This window comes from Ranitomeya variabilis, chromosome 5 (genome assembly GCF_051348905.1).
Source record: "Ranitomeya variabilis isolate aRanVar5 chromosome 5, aRanVar5.hap1, whole genome shotgun sequence".
NCBI lineage: Eukaryota > Metazoa > Chordata > Amphibia > Anura > Dendrobatidae > Ranitomeya > Ranitomeya variabilis.
In genome coordinates this window covers 447,198,572-447,215,528 of record NC_135236.1, presented here as the reverse complement: position 1 = coordinate 447,215,528, position 16,957 = coordinate 447,198,572, and the positions used below count along the sequence as shown (strand labels likewise).

Here is a 16,957-nt window from a genome sequence, read left to right as displayed (position 1 = left end):
TGTATAGACCTCCCATATTTTTTTATTTTTTTTTTTTCCAGCTTTATCCTTTGAAAGTCTCCTTAGGGGAGAAAGAGGTTCTCCTGGGAGAGAGCTGAAGTGAACCTATGGCCATCAAACATACAAAAGTCTCATTCAGATGTCTGAGTGTCAAGTGACTGTTTGTGCATTAAGTGGAAAATAAATGGGCTATTCTGTGCTGCCGTAGAAGAAAGGATGTTCACACTTTTCGTTTTTTTTATGCAAATTTTAAGCTGCGTTTTACAGTACCAGCAAAAGCTATGTGATTCCTGAAATCTCATGTACACCCATTGATTTTTTTCCTATCTGAATTGGAAAACTGCAGCATATTTCCAGTGTTTTTTCACTCATAAAAACCAGTAAGTGCAAAAACTCAGCAATAATCACAATTATCAGTGAAAGAAATGCAGGTACAGCAGTAAGTGAAACACATTTATTTTTGTGATTTTTCCCCTGTTTAAACCATAATGTCTTGGTCTTATCACCTGAGAATGGCAGGCAGGATTTGTACAGTATAATTAGTGAAATGTGTAATGTAAACATTGGCTGACCAAGGTGTGAAATTGAAAACTTGACCAACTCAAGGGGCAACCAAAGTGGGAAGTTAATAGTGTCCTACAAACTCATGCTCTGCCAATGTCTTATGTAAACTATTCCTGACCAATTCAACTCCCCCCCCTTACATTTGCTATTGTGTAATTTTTTATATACTCATGTGAATTTTTTTGTACACAATATTCACTATTTCTTCAAACAAAAATCTTTTTTCACTGAATTTGATCAAATTGCCTTTTTTCCAATATGGTTTTATGGTTTCACATTTGTCTTGCATTGGTGCCCTAACACCTTGCCTTTTTCATGCTTCTATGGTGGACGCAAAGATGAACTTTGGGATCCTGAAGCAAACACAGCAAAACATGCTTTTTGCAGCTTCTTTACTGCCAAGAGCAGGTTTTAGATAAATAGAAAAGTGATACCCAATGGTATAATATAGGAATACCCTATTAATTCAATATTTTTTGTAAACAATTAATAAAATACCATAGAGCCACCATATGTGCAGAAAATGAAGTGGAAACCACTCAAAAGAAAAGACTGATCCGTGCTCCAAACAGGATAAAACCAAAAACCACCAAAGGAGAAAATGCATAATAAAAAGATATATCTTTATTTAGAAATAATAAGACAATAGAAAAGCATACAATAAAAGTGCACGTATCAAGGTATGCATAAGAAATTAAAATTATTAAAAATAAACATCTGTATATAAAAAAAAGAGACCAATTTTGCATGTGACGGATAAGGAAAAATTCACAAGATTGAATATATATATATTTATTTTATACATTTTCTGCTTTGGTGGTTTTTGGTTTTACCCTATTTGGAGCACGTATCAGTCAAGAGCAGGTTTTGCCTGCAGAAAAAAAAAAAAAACACCTAGCCTAAGGCGGTTTATTGGATTTGGCATCTCTCTTCCTTTCTTTTACAGCAGCACAGAACAACCCATTTATTATCCATTTTATGCATTTACCTCTTTGTGGATCTGCAGCAGCCTTATCAGTGGCTGTGCCAACACAACCCGACCAGGTGATCATAATCGTGCATATCTTCTAACACCGTTACCTATATAAGACCCTAGTGGCACTTTGTCTTCTCTCCAGTTTCTCTCCCTGGACTATTATAGGCTACTTTCACACTTCTGTCGGTACGGGGCTGTCGCAAACCGTCGGCCCGACGGACGTTGTGCTAAATTTAGCACAACGTGGGCAGCGGATACAGTTTTACAACGCATCCGCTACCCATTGTGATGAGCGGGGAGGAGGGGGCGGAGTTCCGGCCGTGCATACGCGGTCGGAAATGGTGTATCCGACGGACAAAAAAAAGCTACATTGAACTTTTTTTTGTCACGACGGACCGCTAAAACACGACGCATCCGTAGCACGACAGATGCGACGTGTGGCCATCCGTCACAATCCGTCGTCCATTAAAGTGTATGGCAAAAAAACGGATCCTGCGGCCCCATTTGCAAAAAGATGGAAGTGTGAAAGTAGCCATAAGTGAGTGTTTTTCACAGATAGAACATATACACAGTTTATGGGGCTGTTGACATGTCAGTTTTTTGCAGACTTAGGCTACTTTCACACTAGCGTCGGTACGGGGCCGTCGCGCTGCGTCGGCCTGACGTACCGGCGCATACTGTGAAAAGAATGCCCAACGTGGGCAGCGGAAGCAGTCTTACGACGCTTCCGCTGCCCCATTGTAATGTCCGGGGAGGAGGGGGTGGAGTTTCGGCCGCACATGCGCGGTTCAAAATGGCGGACTCAACGCACAAAAAAACGTTACATGTAACCTTTTTTTGTGCCGAGGGTCCGCCAAAACACGACGCAACCGTGCGACATGTGGCTATACATCGCAATGCGTCGCTAATGTTAGTCTATGGGGAAAAAACGCATCCTGCAGACAACTTTGCAGGATGCGTTTTTTCTCCTAAACGACGAATTGCGACGTACAGCCAAAAACGCTAGTGTGAAAGTAGCCTTAGTGGTGCATAAAAAACAATCAAAACATGGAAAGATATTTGATCCGAGTCAAACGTAAGAAAATGACTGACAGCATAAATTGTCATCAGAGCGCTGTGACTAACATTGAGATGATTACGAAAATGTGTAGCTTTTCTTTTTTTTTCCCAGCAGTGAAAAAAAAAAAAAATCACTGATTAAACCCTGATGGTAAAAACTGGCACACTGACCATATGCTGATCCAAAACAATGATGAACAATGATCTGCGTTTTTACGTTTGAGAAAAATGACTGATGTCGGAATGATGCTTATGTTATATTTGCTGACTAAGGAGTCGGCAAATATAACATGGAATAGATAATATTTGGACATGTAAGGACTGAATACAGTCAGTTATAAGAAACCCTTCCTAAATACCATTCATAGGAGCAGCCATCTTAGGATTGGCAGCTCAACCTAATGTGTTCTAATAAGAGCTGTCCAGATTTCATGCTGGTGGTGGTCATCAGCTGTGTCATGTCTCAGTCTGGTTATTGCTGTACCCATGCGTCTGATACCACGATAAGGCAGACCGTAATATTTATCAGTTGTAGCCAAGCCTATGATGTTTGATAGGGCCAAGCTCCGTTTTTGCTTTTGCCTTCCTTTCTTCCCAGAGCCATAACTCTTCTTTTTCTGTCCACATAGACAAAATGAGGGCCTGTTTTTAGCAAGTTGTACTTTTGAATTACACCATTCATTTTACCACATAGTGAACTGGAAAAAAAATCCAAGTGCGGAAAAATAGTGTAAAAAGACTCCAAAATTATGGCATTATTTTTTGAGAATTGTTTATATGGTATACATTGTGTTAAAATGGCAATGATGCTGCCCATTAGTACGATGATTGCGATACCAAACATGTCCAGTTTTGTAATTATTATTTTAGTGGTGAAAAAGAAATCAGAAGTTTGCATAAAAAAAAAAACAAGAAAGTTTTGAGTTGTGCTGCCATTTTCCAGATTATTATTTGAGTGGCGAAATTACATTTTTATTGATGCCATTTTGGAATAAAGATGACATTTTTGCTTGTTACAGCATTTTGTGTGAAATTGCAGCAACCAAGAACAGGAATTTGGTCATTCTTGATTATTTTATTTAAAGTGCATCGTGCACTTGGGGAGCCATCTGCATCCAGGTTATGTACATTTCTTTATTAAGAACTTCCGCTCTCCTCTTTGTCACTATTTAGTGACTGAACAGCACTATGCACTTTACATCTATGTACTGCATTCATTATATTTTGGTACAAATACCATGTACAGTACAATTGAATGGTGCACACTGTTTTGTATGAGGAAGTGTCTCTTTTAGTCCCTTGGTTTTCTTATGAGTCTACTATTTATCTTGCACCATTGGAAACAATGAGCCATTTGATCATTACTCTCCCATACTATCAGGCCTTTACCATATTAAAGGGAACCTGTCACCACGTTTTTGGAAGATGGGATAAAAATAGCGTTAAATAGGGGCAGAGGTGGGCGTTACATTAGTGTGTTTGTTATGCGTTTATTACCCACCTAAGTTGCCGAAATACCTTTGCAAAGTCTCCGTTTTCGCCTGTCAATCAGGCTGGTCTGGTCAAAAGGGCGTCTTGTCTTCCCCCAGATTTTGCGTAGTTTTCCGTTGGTGGCGTAGTGGTGTGCGCATGCCCAAAGTCCTGAATCCTCTGCCAGGGGATTTAAAAGAGCGCGCTGTTCGTTTTCATTGGTGATCGGTGGGCGCGGCCATCTTCCTTTGGCCGCGCGTGCGCAGAAGCGGCGCTCTGCTGGCCGCGGCTTCAGGAAAATGGCCGCGGGATGCCGCGCGTGCGCAGATGGATATCGCGGCGGCCATTTTCCTGAAGCAGCGGCCAGCAGAGCGCCGCTTCTGCGCACGCGCGGCCAAAGGAAGATGGCCGCGCCCACCGATCACCAATGAAATAACGAACAGCGCGCTCTTTTAAATCCCCTGGCAGAGGATTCGGGACCTTGGGCATGCGCACACCACTACGCCACCAACGGAAAACTACGCAAAATCTGGGGGAAGACAACGCCCTTTTGACCAGACCAGCCTGATTGACAGGCGAAAACGGAGACTTTGCAAAGGTATTTCGGCAACTTAGGTGGGTAATAAACGCATAACAAACACACTAATGTAATGCCCACCTCTGCCCCTATTTAACGCTATTTTTATCCCATCTTCCAAAAACGTGGTGACAGGTTCCCTTTAATGAATGTACAAGCACTAATAATTATTATTATTGTTTATTATTATAGCGCCATTTATTCCATGGCGCTTTACATGTGAGGAGGGGTGTACATAATAAAAACAAGTACAATAATCTTAAACAATACAAGTCACAACTGGTACAGGAGGAGAGAGGACCCTGAGCTCTAATGGCTTTTGACTGTTCAGAAATCCTTTCAGAAATTATAAGTATACTTTTACATCACCTAATTTATTCATTTAAAAGGTCTAATAGTATAAGGACTCTATTAATTGGAAAATCCCTTGTTCATGTGCATACGTCGAACCTTATAAGCACTAACTGTATGAACATTTAGTTTCAAAAATGGATTTAATTAATGTGGATTCTTCCTTTGTTTTGACTTAGCATTAAGAGACTAATTTATCTAAAAGAAAAATAATTGTTTACATATATATTTTAATATAACTAGTAAGTGTTTAATAAAGATTTACCGTATATACTCGAGTATAAGCCGAGATTTTCAGCCCATTTTTTTAGGCTGAAAGCACCCCTCTCGGCTTATCGAGTCATTGTCCAAGGGGGTCGGCGAGGGAGGGGAAGTGACGGCTGTCACATCATACTCACTCCCTCCTGGCGAGGTCTCTGAATGTCCCTGCTTCTAAGATGGTCTCTGGCGCCTGCAGCTTTTCCTGTGTTCAGTGGGCACATGGTACCGCTCATTAAAGTAATGAATATAGACGCGACTCCACTCCCATAGGTGTGGAGCGCAAATTTATTACTTTAATAACCGCTGAACACAAGAAGAGCTGCAGGCGCAAGAGACTACCTGAGAAGCAGAGACCGCGCCAGGAGGGGATGAGTATGATGGGGGAGGGTGAGCCATGCGATATTCACCTGTTCCTGTCTCACCGCCGGGCTCTGTCTTTCGCATCCTCTGGCTCTGACATTCAGGTCAGTGGGTGTTATGACGTGTTTAGTGCGCGCCCTCTGCCTGAACAGTCACTGCAGAGACCCAGAAGACACAGCGGCGAGCAGCGATGGAACGGGGACAGGTGAGTATTGCAAGTGGCGGGGGCCTGAGCCAGCGGCGACACCGGTACTTGACCCCCATAGCGCACCGGTGTCCCCGCCTGCTCAGGATACAGGCACCTGGGACCCAACGACGAGAGGTGAGTATGTCATTTTTATTTTTTTTAATGCAGAAGAGACTATGGGGAAACGGTCAAATTATCTGGGACTCCTAGTGGTGGGCTTTTAAGTATATGGGGATCTATGATTATCCACCCCCCACCCCCGTACGACCAGGATCATCTTTGGAGTCATCTCAAAGACCGGGACATTGTGAACTGGTGAACATTAACCCGGGTGAGATTGTTCCTTTAAAATATACAAGCATTTTTTTCACAGTTCGCTTGGGTCATGTGTTTACACATACACAGGATTTGTATAGTGGCATGAGCTATTTTGGGGGGGACATACTTGGTTGCCCAATTTACTGCTGGATAGATTAATGAGAAATTGTGATTGTGCCGTATTGGAATTGATATTGATTCTTACTCTGTGAGCCTGATTTTGACAATGAATTTAAGTCATTGGTTAATGTGTTAAGTGTGGTTTGTCATTTTTAGTTTTTTTAATGAATTATTAATAAAAGGTATATTTTAATACTTTTAGTAATTTCACCACTACCTTGCTATACTCCCATTTATTGGATTCGTAGATATCCTTGTATAATAATTGCAGCAGCATATGGGGCATATTATTCTATGGAGCATCTTATGGGGCCATCACCTTTATGGAGCATTATACGGGGCATATTATTCTATGGAGCATCTTATGGGGCCATCACCTTTATGGAGCATTATACGGGGCATATTATTCTATGGAGCATCTTATGGGGCCATCATTAACCTTTGTGCAGCATTATAGAAGGCATATTTTTTGTATGGAGCATCTTATGGGGCCCATCATGAACTTTATGGAGCATTATATGGGGCGTACTTTGTAAGGAGCATTATATGGGGCTCCTGATTCAATATGGATATTCAAAAACACAACCTACTGATGTCTCAATTAATTTTACTTTTATTGGTATTTATTTGTATTTTTGAAATTTACCAGTAGCAGCTGCCTTTCCCACCCTAGGCTTATACTCGAGTCAATGAGTTTTCCCAGTTTTTTTGTGGCAAAATTAGGGGTCTCCGCTTATACTCGGGTCAGCTTATACTCGAGTATATACGGTATATGCTTTCATTTATTTGGCATCTGCTTCCTGTGTGCTTATAGGTAAAGATTTCAATGTGGAAGTGCCTTTAATAGCTAGGCCAACTTTTGTTTGTTTTGCATATGTCACAGTATTGCTGCATATAGTAAAAATCAGCAATCTTTGAAGCCCAAATGCAGGCAGGGTTTCAATGTAGTTCCGTAATAATAAGCAGACCCCCAACTATAATAGAAATCCATCGGCGGCCTACTATCACATCACTTGCATGTATGGAATGATGTGTCCCCACGCTGGCGCATAGTTAACCCTAGAATGCGTGATGTCTGAAATGAGAAAGGCTCTTTTGGAGCCGAAATGTTGCCCAGACATGTGGGTTCAATAAATCCTGCACAGATTTTTCAGATGATATGGAGTGCTGCCTGCTTTTTTGAATTTTATATACTCTGGACAATCCATGGACAGGTTGCCTGGGGGCCTTGCACCCGAAGATAAGTAAGAAGAATTGTGTGCTGTTCCTATTATATATACAGGTCCTTCTCAAAAAATTAGCATATAGTGTTAAATTTCATTATTTACCATAATGTAATGATTACAATTAAACTTTCATATATTATAGATTCATTATCCACCAACTGAAATTTGTCAGGTCTTTTATTGTTTTAATACTGATGATTTTGGCATACAACTCCTGATAACCCAAAAAACCTGTCTCAATAAATTAGCATATTTCACCCGTCCAATCAAATAAAAGTGTTTTTTAATAAACAAAAAAACCATCAAATAATAATGTTCAGTTATGCACTCAATACTTGGTCGGGAATCCTTTGGCAGAAATGACTGCTTCAATGCGGCGTGGCATGGAGGCAATCAGCCTGTGACACTGCTGAGATGTTATGGAGGCCCAGGATGCTTCAATAGTGGCCTTAAGCTCATCCAGAGTGTTGGGTCTTGCGTCTCTCAACTTTCTCTTCACAATATCCCACAGATTCTCTATGGGGTTCAGGTCAGGAGAGTTGGCAGGACAATTGAGCACAGTAATACCATGGTCAGTAAACCATTTACCAGTGGTTTTGGCACTGTGAGCAGGTGCCAGGTCGTGCTGAAAAATGAAATCTTCATCTCCATAAAGCATTTCAGCCGATGGAAGCATGAAGTGCTCCAAATTCTCCTGATAGCTAGCTGCATTGACCCTGCCCTTGATGAAACACAGTGGACCAACACCAGCAGCTGACATGGCACCCCACACCATCACTGACTGTGGGTACTTGACACTGGACTTCAGGCATTTTGGCATTTCCTTCTCCCCAGTCTTCCTCCAGACTCTGGCACCTTGATTTCCGAATGACATGCAAAATTTGCTTTCATCAGAAAAAAGTACTTGGGACCACTTAGCAACAGTCCAGTGCTGCTTCTCTGTAGCCCAGGTCAGGCACTTCTGCCGCTGTTTATGGTTCAAAAGTGGCTTTACCTGGGGAATGCGGCACCTGTAGCCCATTTCCTGCACACGCCTGTGCACGGTGGCTCTGGATGTTTCCACACCAGACTCAGTCCACTGCTTCCTCAGGTTCCCCAAGGTCTGGAATCGGTCCTTCTCCACATTGTTTCCTTCCAACAGACTTACCATTGAGGTGCCTTGATACAGCACTCTGGGAACAGCCTATTTGTTGAGAAATTTCTTTCTGGGTCTTACCCTCTTGCTTGAGGGTGTCAATGATGGCCTTCTTGACATCTGTCAGGTCGCTAGTCTTACCCATGATGGGGGTTTTGAGTAATGAACCAGGCAGGGAGTTTTTAAAAGCCTCAGGTATCTTTTGCATGTGTTTAGAGTTAATTAGTTGATTCAGAAGATTAGGGTAATAGGTCATTTAGAGAACCTTTTCTTGATATGCTAATTTATTGAGACAGGTTTTTTGGGTTATCAGGAGTTGTATGCCAAAATCATCAGTATTAAAACAATAAAAGACCTGACAAATTTCAGTTGGTGGATAATGAATATATAATATATGAAAGTTTAATTGTAATCATTACATTATGGTAAATAATGAAATTTAACACTATATGCTAATTTTTTGAGAAGGACCTGTATTATATATATGTATATATATATATATATATATATATATATATATATGTATATGTATATGTATATATATATATATATATATATATATATATATATATATATATATATATATATATATATATATATATATATATATATATATAATGTATATCTCAATCACATAACCCAGGCCTTTTAGGGCCTTGTGCAAATCATATGGAGGAACTCAAATAATTTTTACAAGTTTATTTCAAAATTGCAAAGTAAGATATGAAAAATGCACTAAAGTAATTTTGCAGAAAATAGCAAAAAAAGTAAGCTACCGGGCCAAAGGGTTATGCATTCTAAAGTTAAATGCCATTGTGAGAGTTTGACTTAGGCATTTAACAGGTTAACAATCATGGGAGGAGCTTTGTTTCACCCGAGATGGCTAGAGGCAGATCCTGGCTGTAATACACAGCCATGGCTTGCCTCGTACAGGGTCGGCTCAACGTCATGAGCCCGCTCCATACACCCGCTTCTGAATTGTGCCATACATGTACAGCCGAGGTCTTGAAGGTGTTAAAGCACCACTACAGTGTTATTTCTTTTGTTTGTTTTTTTATTTTAATTTTACTGCTAGAGTGCTATCACTAATGCAAGTTCCTAGCCCCTAGTATTCTACTTAACAGCCACCATCTTCATCTGTTACCGATGCCGCTCACAGTCTTCTGCAGCTTCTGACCTGCCAGATTGCTCAAGGGTTTGCTGAGCGATAAACAAGCCACTTCTCAAGTCTATGAGAGCCAGAACTCGGCTCTCAGGCTTGCACTGAAAGCTTATGACTGTAACCCCCGACTTGCAGTCAGTCAGAAGTTGGGGGTCTCAAGATGGCATATTGGGAATGGAGCAGTTCCAAGAACAGTTGAAGACAGCAGCTGGCAAGTATGCCAGGGGTCTGGGAACATGGTGCTACCACTGAAGCACTGAAATAAATTTAAAAAAATGCTGGAGTTGTGTTAATACTGTAGGGGTAAACTGGTGTATTAAATGTGACAGGGTATAAACCATTATACTCGTACTTGTGGCTTTTCTACTTTTTCAAAACTACAACTTTCAGCATGCCTGAATAACTGTAGCTTATTGGCCAAGCATTCAGTTGTAGTTCTCAATAGCTGAAGAGTCACAAGTTGTAAATATATAAATATATAATATAATATATAAATCTTTTAGTGTAATAGTATTAACAGCACTAATATATTAATGCATTGTACAGTACACTTTCTCCTAGCAGTATAAATAATGTAAGCTGTATATATTTCCTTTTTAAAATTTGTGTTTATGTTAAAGTATATATAGTTATTATCACAATGTGCTAATTAATCACAGTGCACTGATCCACTCCTGAGATCCGCCATACTTGTTCAGCATATATTTTGAGTGGGGTCAGGAGCAGAGCCCTTCCCCATAGCCAGTAGCTCCCTGTAGGAGCGATTGCTGCTGTTAACCCCAATGGCACATAGGATGTTGTCTCAAAGTGAATCTTTAGGAGATTTACAATTCAGACCAGCAGCATGGTGGCACCGCTGGTCCGAGTTATGGCTGTGCCTCTGCAGGATTGCAGTAGCGCAGGGGGACAGAAGCTGGGCAGATCCAGTGACCAATCCAGCTTCAGGTTCTTTAACAGGCTGTAAAGCCTGGAACTTGCATACATGTGCTCCTTACCTGGGTAACAGGACAGGCTGGAATTGAAAGGTGTCTGGTAATCTAGGCAACAAGCTGTATAATATAGAATTAAATATCCCTGCTTTTGTAACGATGGAGAGGGTTTTTTTTTGCTTTTTTTTTTAGTTAAAAAGGAAAATTGCACAGTTGGTTGTTTTTACAAACACTTTGTAATACTACCCATTTCTGAACTTGAGACAACTCAAAAACCACTTTTTAAGTTTGGTATCGCCATAATCATACTTACCTGAAGAATCATGTTATGTAATTTTTACCTCATAAATGCTGTAACAACAAAACACAAAAAACAATTCTGAAATGGTCTTGTTTTCACCATTTTACTGCTCCTTCTAGTACATTGTTTGGGAAAATGAATGCTATTAAAAACTACAATTTGTTGTCCTGCAAAAAAACAAGCTCTAAGGCTATATTCACACAATGCGCTTTTAGTGAATTTTCTGACAAAATGCAAGCAACTTATCTTACTTAATAGGAGCAGAAATGCTGCAGAAAATCTGCAACTTCAAACACTCACCAAAATAGCATTGTCGGAACTTAGCCTTAGAAAGATTTGTCAACCGAAAAAGAAAACTTACGGCTCCTAGTAAAAAGATAAGAAAAGCTAAAAGCATAAAAACTAAAATCCACTGTGAGAAGGGGGTTAATTTTACATATTTATGTGATGTCAGTGCGAAGGATATGGAAGGATTTAATGGCAGATTACAATCCTCTTTCAGAGTAGCTGTAACAGTACACCTAGCTCAGCATGTGGTCCAGCCTCACCAGCTCCACAGTGAAAACTCACAGCCTAACTAGTAGCCACAGGGAGTCATCCTGTGTAACTGTTTCATCCAGTAAGATTGGATTTCATAAAGAGATTTAAGGAGAATATGGAGTTATCACACGTCCTAGCCACATACCAGTTACAATTTCGAGATCTCTGGAATGGGTTAAATGTCTTCCAGGGTCTCGATCCGTTCTAGTATGCCTTGGTGGGAAGGCAAGCAGAATGGCTAGTAGAAGCCAGGTAGCGAAGCCGTGCTTGGTCTCCACGCGAAACAGTGGCCCAGCCCGATCCGATGGCACTAAACCGCTGCCTTATGACTTTCTGTTGGGAAGTTATGATCATTCATATGGTTTTGAAGTTTTAGCCACAAAACCCCATGGGAGGTGGGGGGGAGGGTGTGACTGACCAAGGGGTTAAAAGCTTGGGTAAGGCCATGTGCTCTCTGTCATGCTTGCTGTTCACTTCTAAAGGGAAGTTGGTGGGATGGGAGCAATGTACTGGAAGGACCAGGATCAAGCTGGCACCTCATGCGGTCCAGCACATGCCAAACATCAAACCGGTAATTTACATGTTTTCTCTGCTTATACTTTTTGTACTACTTCCTGTATTTGCATATCTGACCATTTTATAAGTATAACCATCGTGTATATAGTGCTTTGTCTAGTGTGTCCTTAAGGCAATTAAATATATAGTTTAACCTTGGGCTGCTCTTTTATCTCAATCCACATGTCCGTGTTCTTAGCTTTAACTTCACATGCTAACAGGGTGGGTTTTTGGCAGGATATAATCCTGTTAACAGACCGGGCTTATATCTAATGAGGAACTGGTGGCAGTCCTACTGGGCTGATAAGGCTGTTTCACGGGTGCTTCTGAAAGGGGCCTCTAAGCCTGTCAGGGTTGTGAGCGAGCGTTTGTCACATCAGCGTGGGCCACATTACCTCACTCTCCATGCCTGTGTGGACAGGGGGTGTGTGTAAACCTGTGCCAAACTGACCTTACGTGTCCCCAGGGGATGCGGAACATCAAATTGGTGGAATTGGGGATACCGCACTGCATGATCCCTCCAACGTAATAGTGACGCCAGTCGGGGTGCGGGTTCCTCAGTCAGTAATTATCACATTGCAATATCATTAATATACTTATATGCATTAATAAAAATATTTATTTAAAATGATTATAAAAGCCTAAAAAAGTAGTAGGAATAACATACACTTACACACACACACTTTAGGCAGGCGTGAAAAAAATAATGCAAAGCAAACAATTTTATTTTTTACGGTGAATGAAAAAAATCTAAATCAAAATCAGTATTTCTTGTGACAGCCTTCTAAACAGGAAAATTCTAGGTACACTTGTACTTTGAGTTTTGTACGATTATAGTATATTATAGTGTAGTTAAAACAAAAATGAAGTTGCTGAAGACAAGTTTCATGTCACAGATTAGGTTCCATGGCAAGAATGTGCACAACAAAACACAAGATACCGTATTTTTCGGACTATAAGACGCACTTTTTTCCTCCCAAAATGCGGAGGAAAATGGGGGGGTGCGTCTTATAGTCCATATGTATGGGGTCTGGCTGTGATGGGGAGGTGGGGGCGCCGTTTCGGTGGAGCCTGGGGTCACAGGAGGCTGGAGCCGGCGGCTCCGGCTAACTCCTGTGCCTGCTACTGAAGAGGAATGGATACTCACCGCTCTCTGCGATGAACGGTCCTGGTGAGTACCGTATTCCGGCAGCTGTTCTCTGCTTGTGAGCAGCGCATGACATCCCTGCCATGCGCTGCTTACAAGCATTAAGCAGCTGCCGGCACCGGACGCTGCGAGAGAGCGCTGTGTAGGCGAGTGTAATGTGTTTTTTGTTAAATCTTTCCTGATGGGGCCATGTATACCAGGAACGAGATGGGGTCAATCATACCAGGAACGGGATGGGGCCAATCACACCAGGGGACCATATATACCAGGATAGAGGATATTACAGTACAGAATTGACCATATTTTGCTTCAATTTTATTCCCCTAATTTCCTCCTCCAAAACCTAGGTGCGTCTTATAGCCCTAAAAATTCGGTAGTTCTAGTGCATCAGCAAGGTCACTCCCATGCAAAAATTTTGCAAGCAGACAGTGCTTCAAAATGCTGTTAAAATTTCTCTTTTTTTTTTTCATTTCACTTTAGTTGCATCAAGACAAATTGAGATATTGAGAGAAATCAGTAAATATTCCCACTACATTTCTTTCTTCTCAATTAATCCTACAAAGCCATCCACAACCTGTCTCCTCCATATATCTCTGAACTAATCTCCCAATATCTTCCCTCACGTAATCTCCGGTCCTCCCAAGACCTCCTTCTCTCCTCCACACTTATTTGCTCCTCACACAACCGCCTTCAAGACTTCTCCCGAATATCCCCCATCCTCTGGAATTCTTTGCCCCAACACGTCCGACTATCAACCACATTCGGATCCTTCAGACGGAACCCGAAAACCCACCTCTTCAGGAAAGCTTACAGCCTGTACTGACCCCGCTGCCTCCTCACCACTACCGAAGCTACCGCCTCACAAACACCGGAGCTCCTGCAACCCTCAACCTATTGTCTCCTTCGCCACCATCCCGTAGAATGTAAGCCCGCAAGGGCTGGGTCCTCGCCCCTCTGTATCAGTCTGTCATTGTTAGCTTGCTTATGTGAGCGATATCTGTAATTTGTATGTAACCCCTTCTCATGTGCAGCACCATAGAATCAATGGTGCTATATAAATAATAATAATCCCAAGAAACAGCCCTCAGCCTTCAATCAACAGAACTAAGCAGTGAGACCTAGTGATTAGTGAGCTCAAGCAAGTTATTAGAAGATCATATTCAGTTCTGGGCAGATAAATCGTGCTACTAGGCCAAAAATGTTTGGTTGCCAAAGAGCAAATTTCCACATATTGTGGGCAATTTACATACCATGCAGATATTGAATGGATATGCAAATCACAATTTTTTTAATTGATTACATTTAAAAAGTATATGTTTTAGATATCCGTTCATACATGAATTGGTCTCATTTAATATCACTACAGCATCTGCTGCTACCCGTGGATGTTTTTGAGCTGCAACAACATCATTTTATAAAGCCTTACCTGGTAAACCTGCAGCCATATGAATGGCTATGCAGTTTTCCCATGCAAAAACAACGGGCCCTATTTTCAGTGGTCACCAGTGTCATCATGACATCAATAATACAGACAGACAGCTAAGGAAACATGTGAATAGTGGTGCTGGAGCTTTAACAGGCAAGTAATGTTTTTATTAGTTAATTTCACACATAAATGCCATGTCAACTTCAAGGAAAAAAAAAACAACTTTCCAATATAGTTACCTTGACTCTTAAAAGGAATAGGACTTAAAGGGAAGATATATTCATCCAAGAATGATGGAGGATGGATAAGTATTTCAGCAGGTAGAGTGGAATTGCTAGAAAACAACAAGTTAGAAAGGTAAAACTAGTTTCAAGTAAATGACAGTGAGAATCAGTCATTGGCTCATGTTTTTCTCTTCTACCATTTTATCCTATTGCAACAAAGATACCTGGCTATCGTTAGATAAATCACATACTAGTTGCTGAAAAAACAAGTAAATGTTTGCATGTTGCTAAAAAGTTTAGACACCTCTCACTCACCCCCCAATTTACCGGATTACATACAAAGAAAGCCGTGAAATTGCTCCATATACAAATTACAAAAGGAAGTGAGAACATGAACAATGTTTCTTATCAACCTTAGCATCAAAATGGAAATCTGTCATCAGGTTTTTGTTGCCCCATCTGAATTCCAACAATATGTCACTTACTGAGTTGCTTGCTGTAGTTTCCATATATCACTGTTTAACTGCTTACAATTTCCTTTTTTTTTTTTTTTTTTTAAATGATGAGCTTTGTATAACCCCTGATTGACAGCTTTCTGCTTATGTACAGTGTAGAAAGAAAACAGTGTTGGCCGAAGGGTATAGACAACTCATGAATATCAAGCCCCCCTGACTAAGGCTGTGAAAGCAGGAGTTATTTATCTGTCTTAATGCCATTTTAGTTATTCCATGTGCATCTCCTCTTCTGCTAAATGGATTCTGAGCCAGTAGGTATGTTTTGAGATAAGGAGTTTCAGGAATTTCTTTGTCTTAAGGTACCGTTACACTAAACGACTTACCAACGATCACGACCAGCGATACGACCTGGCCGTGATCGTTGGTAAGTCGCTGTGTGGTCGCTGGGGAGCTGTCACACAGACAGCTCTCTCCAGCGACCAACGATCAGGGGAACGACTTCGGCATAGTTGAAACTGTCTTCAACGATGCCGAAGTCCCCCTGCAGCACCCGGGTAACCAGGGTAAACATCGGGTTACTAAGTGCAGGGCCGCGCTTAGTAACCCGATATTTACCCTGGTTACCATTGTAAAAGTAAAAAAAAAAAAAAAACCAGTACATACTCACATTCTGATGTCTGTCACGTCCCCCGGCGTCCACAGGGTTGACTGTCAGCGCCGGCAGTAAAGCAGAGCACAGCGGTGACGTCACCGCTGTGCTCTGCTTTACGGCCGGCGCTGACACAGTCAGTGCAGGAAGCTCTGAGCAGCAGCGCGTAACCCTGTGGATGCCGGGGGACGTGACAGACATCAGAATGTGAGTATGTACTGTTTTTTTTTTTTACTTTTACAATGGTAACCAGGGTAAATATCAGGTTACTAAGCGCGGCCCTGCGCTTAGTAACCTGATATTTACCCTGGTTACAAGTGAACACATCGCTGGATCGGCGTCACACACACCGATCCAGCGATGACAGCGGGTGATCAGCGTCGAAATAAAGTTCCGGACTTCTAGCTCCGACCAGCGATATCACAGCGGGATCCAGATCGCTGCTGCGTGTCCAACACAACGAGATCGCTAGCCAGGACGCTGCAACGTCAGGGATCGTCGTCGTTCTCGCTGCAAAGTCGCTTAGTGTGAAGGAACGGAGGCTGCCGGTTGCACCGCTGAGAGCCAGGGGCCGTCGGTGGGTGAGTATATCCATATTTTTTATTTTTATTCTTTATTTTTTACATGAATATGGATCCCGATTCCAATTTCCGATAACGCAAAAATATCGGAACTCGGTATCGGAATTCCGATACAGCGAATATCGGCCGATACCCGATATTTGCAGTATCGGAATGCTCAACACTAATTGCCACCTGTAGCATGTAAATAACAGAGCGCATGTGTTTAATACGAGAGAGGTTTGAAGAAGCTTCAACAAGCTAGTCTAATTGTAAAGTATCATTTAGCTGTTCTTCTGTAGTAATATCTGTTTGTTCCTCAGCTACATGACTGTGGCCCTTCCATCTCAAACATGAATCTAAAGTTTTCTTCTAGCTGTAGTTTACCATTCTCATTCATCAGTT

At 41.5% G+C, this 16,957-nt stretch overlaps 1 protein-coding gene across 2 annotated transcripts in view; it reads right to left on the bottom strand.

The window, feature by feature from the left end:
- The window catches only part of SCAF11 (SR-related CTD associated factor 11), a 154,930-nt gene that overhangs the window by 50,418 nt on the left and 87,555 nt on the right, over positions 1-16,957 (bottom strand). For both annotated transcript variants that reach the window (XM_077265394.1, XM_077265395.1), the window contains exon 10: positions 14,904-14,998. In XM_077265394.1, the coding sequence (XP_077121509.1) occupies positions 14,904-14,998 (95 nt within the window). The remainder of the gene's footprint in view (positions 1-14,903; positions 14,999-16,957) is intronic.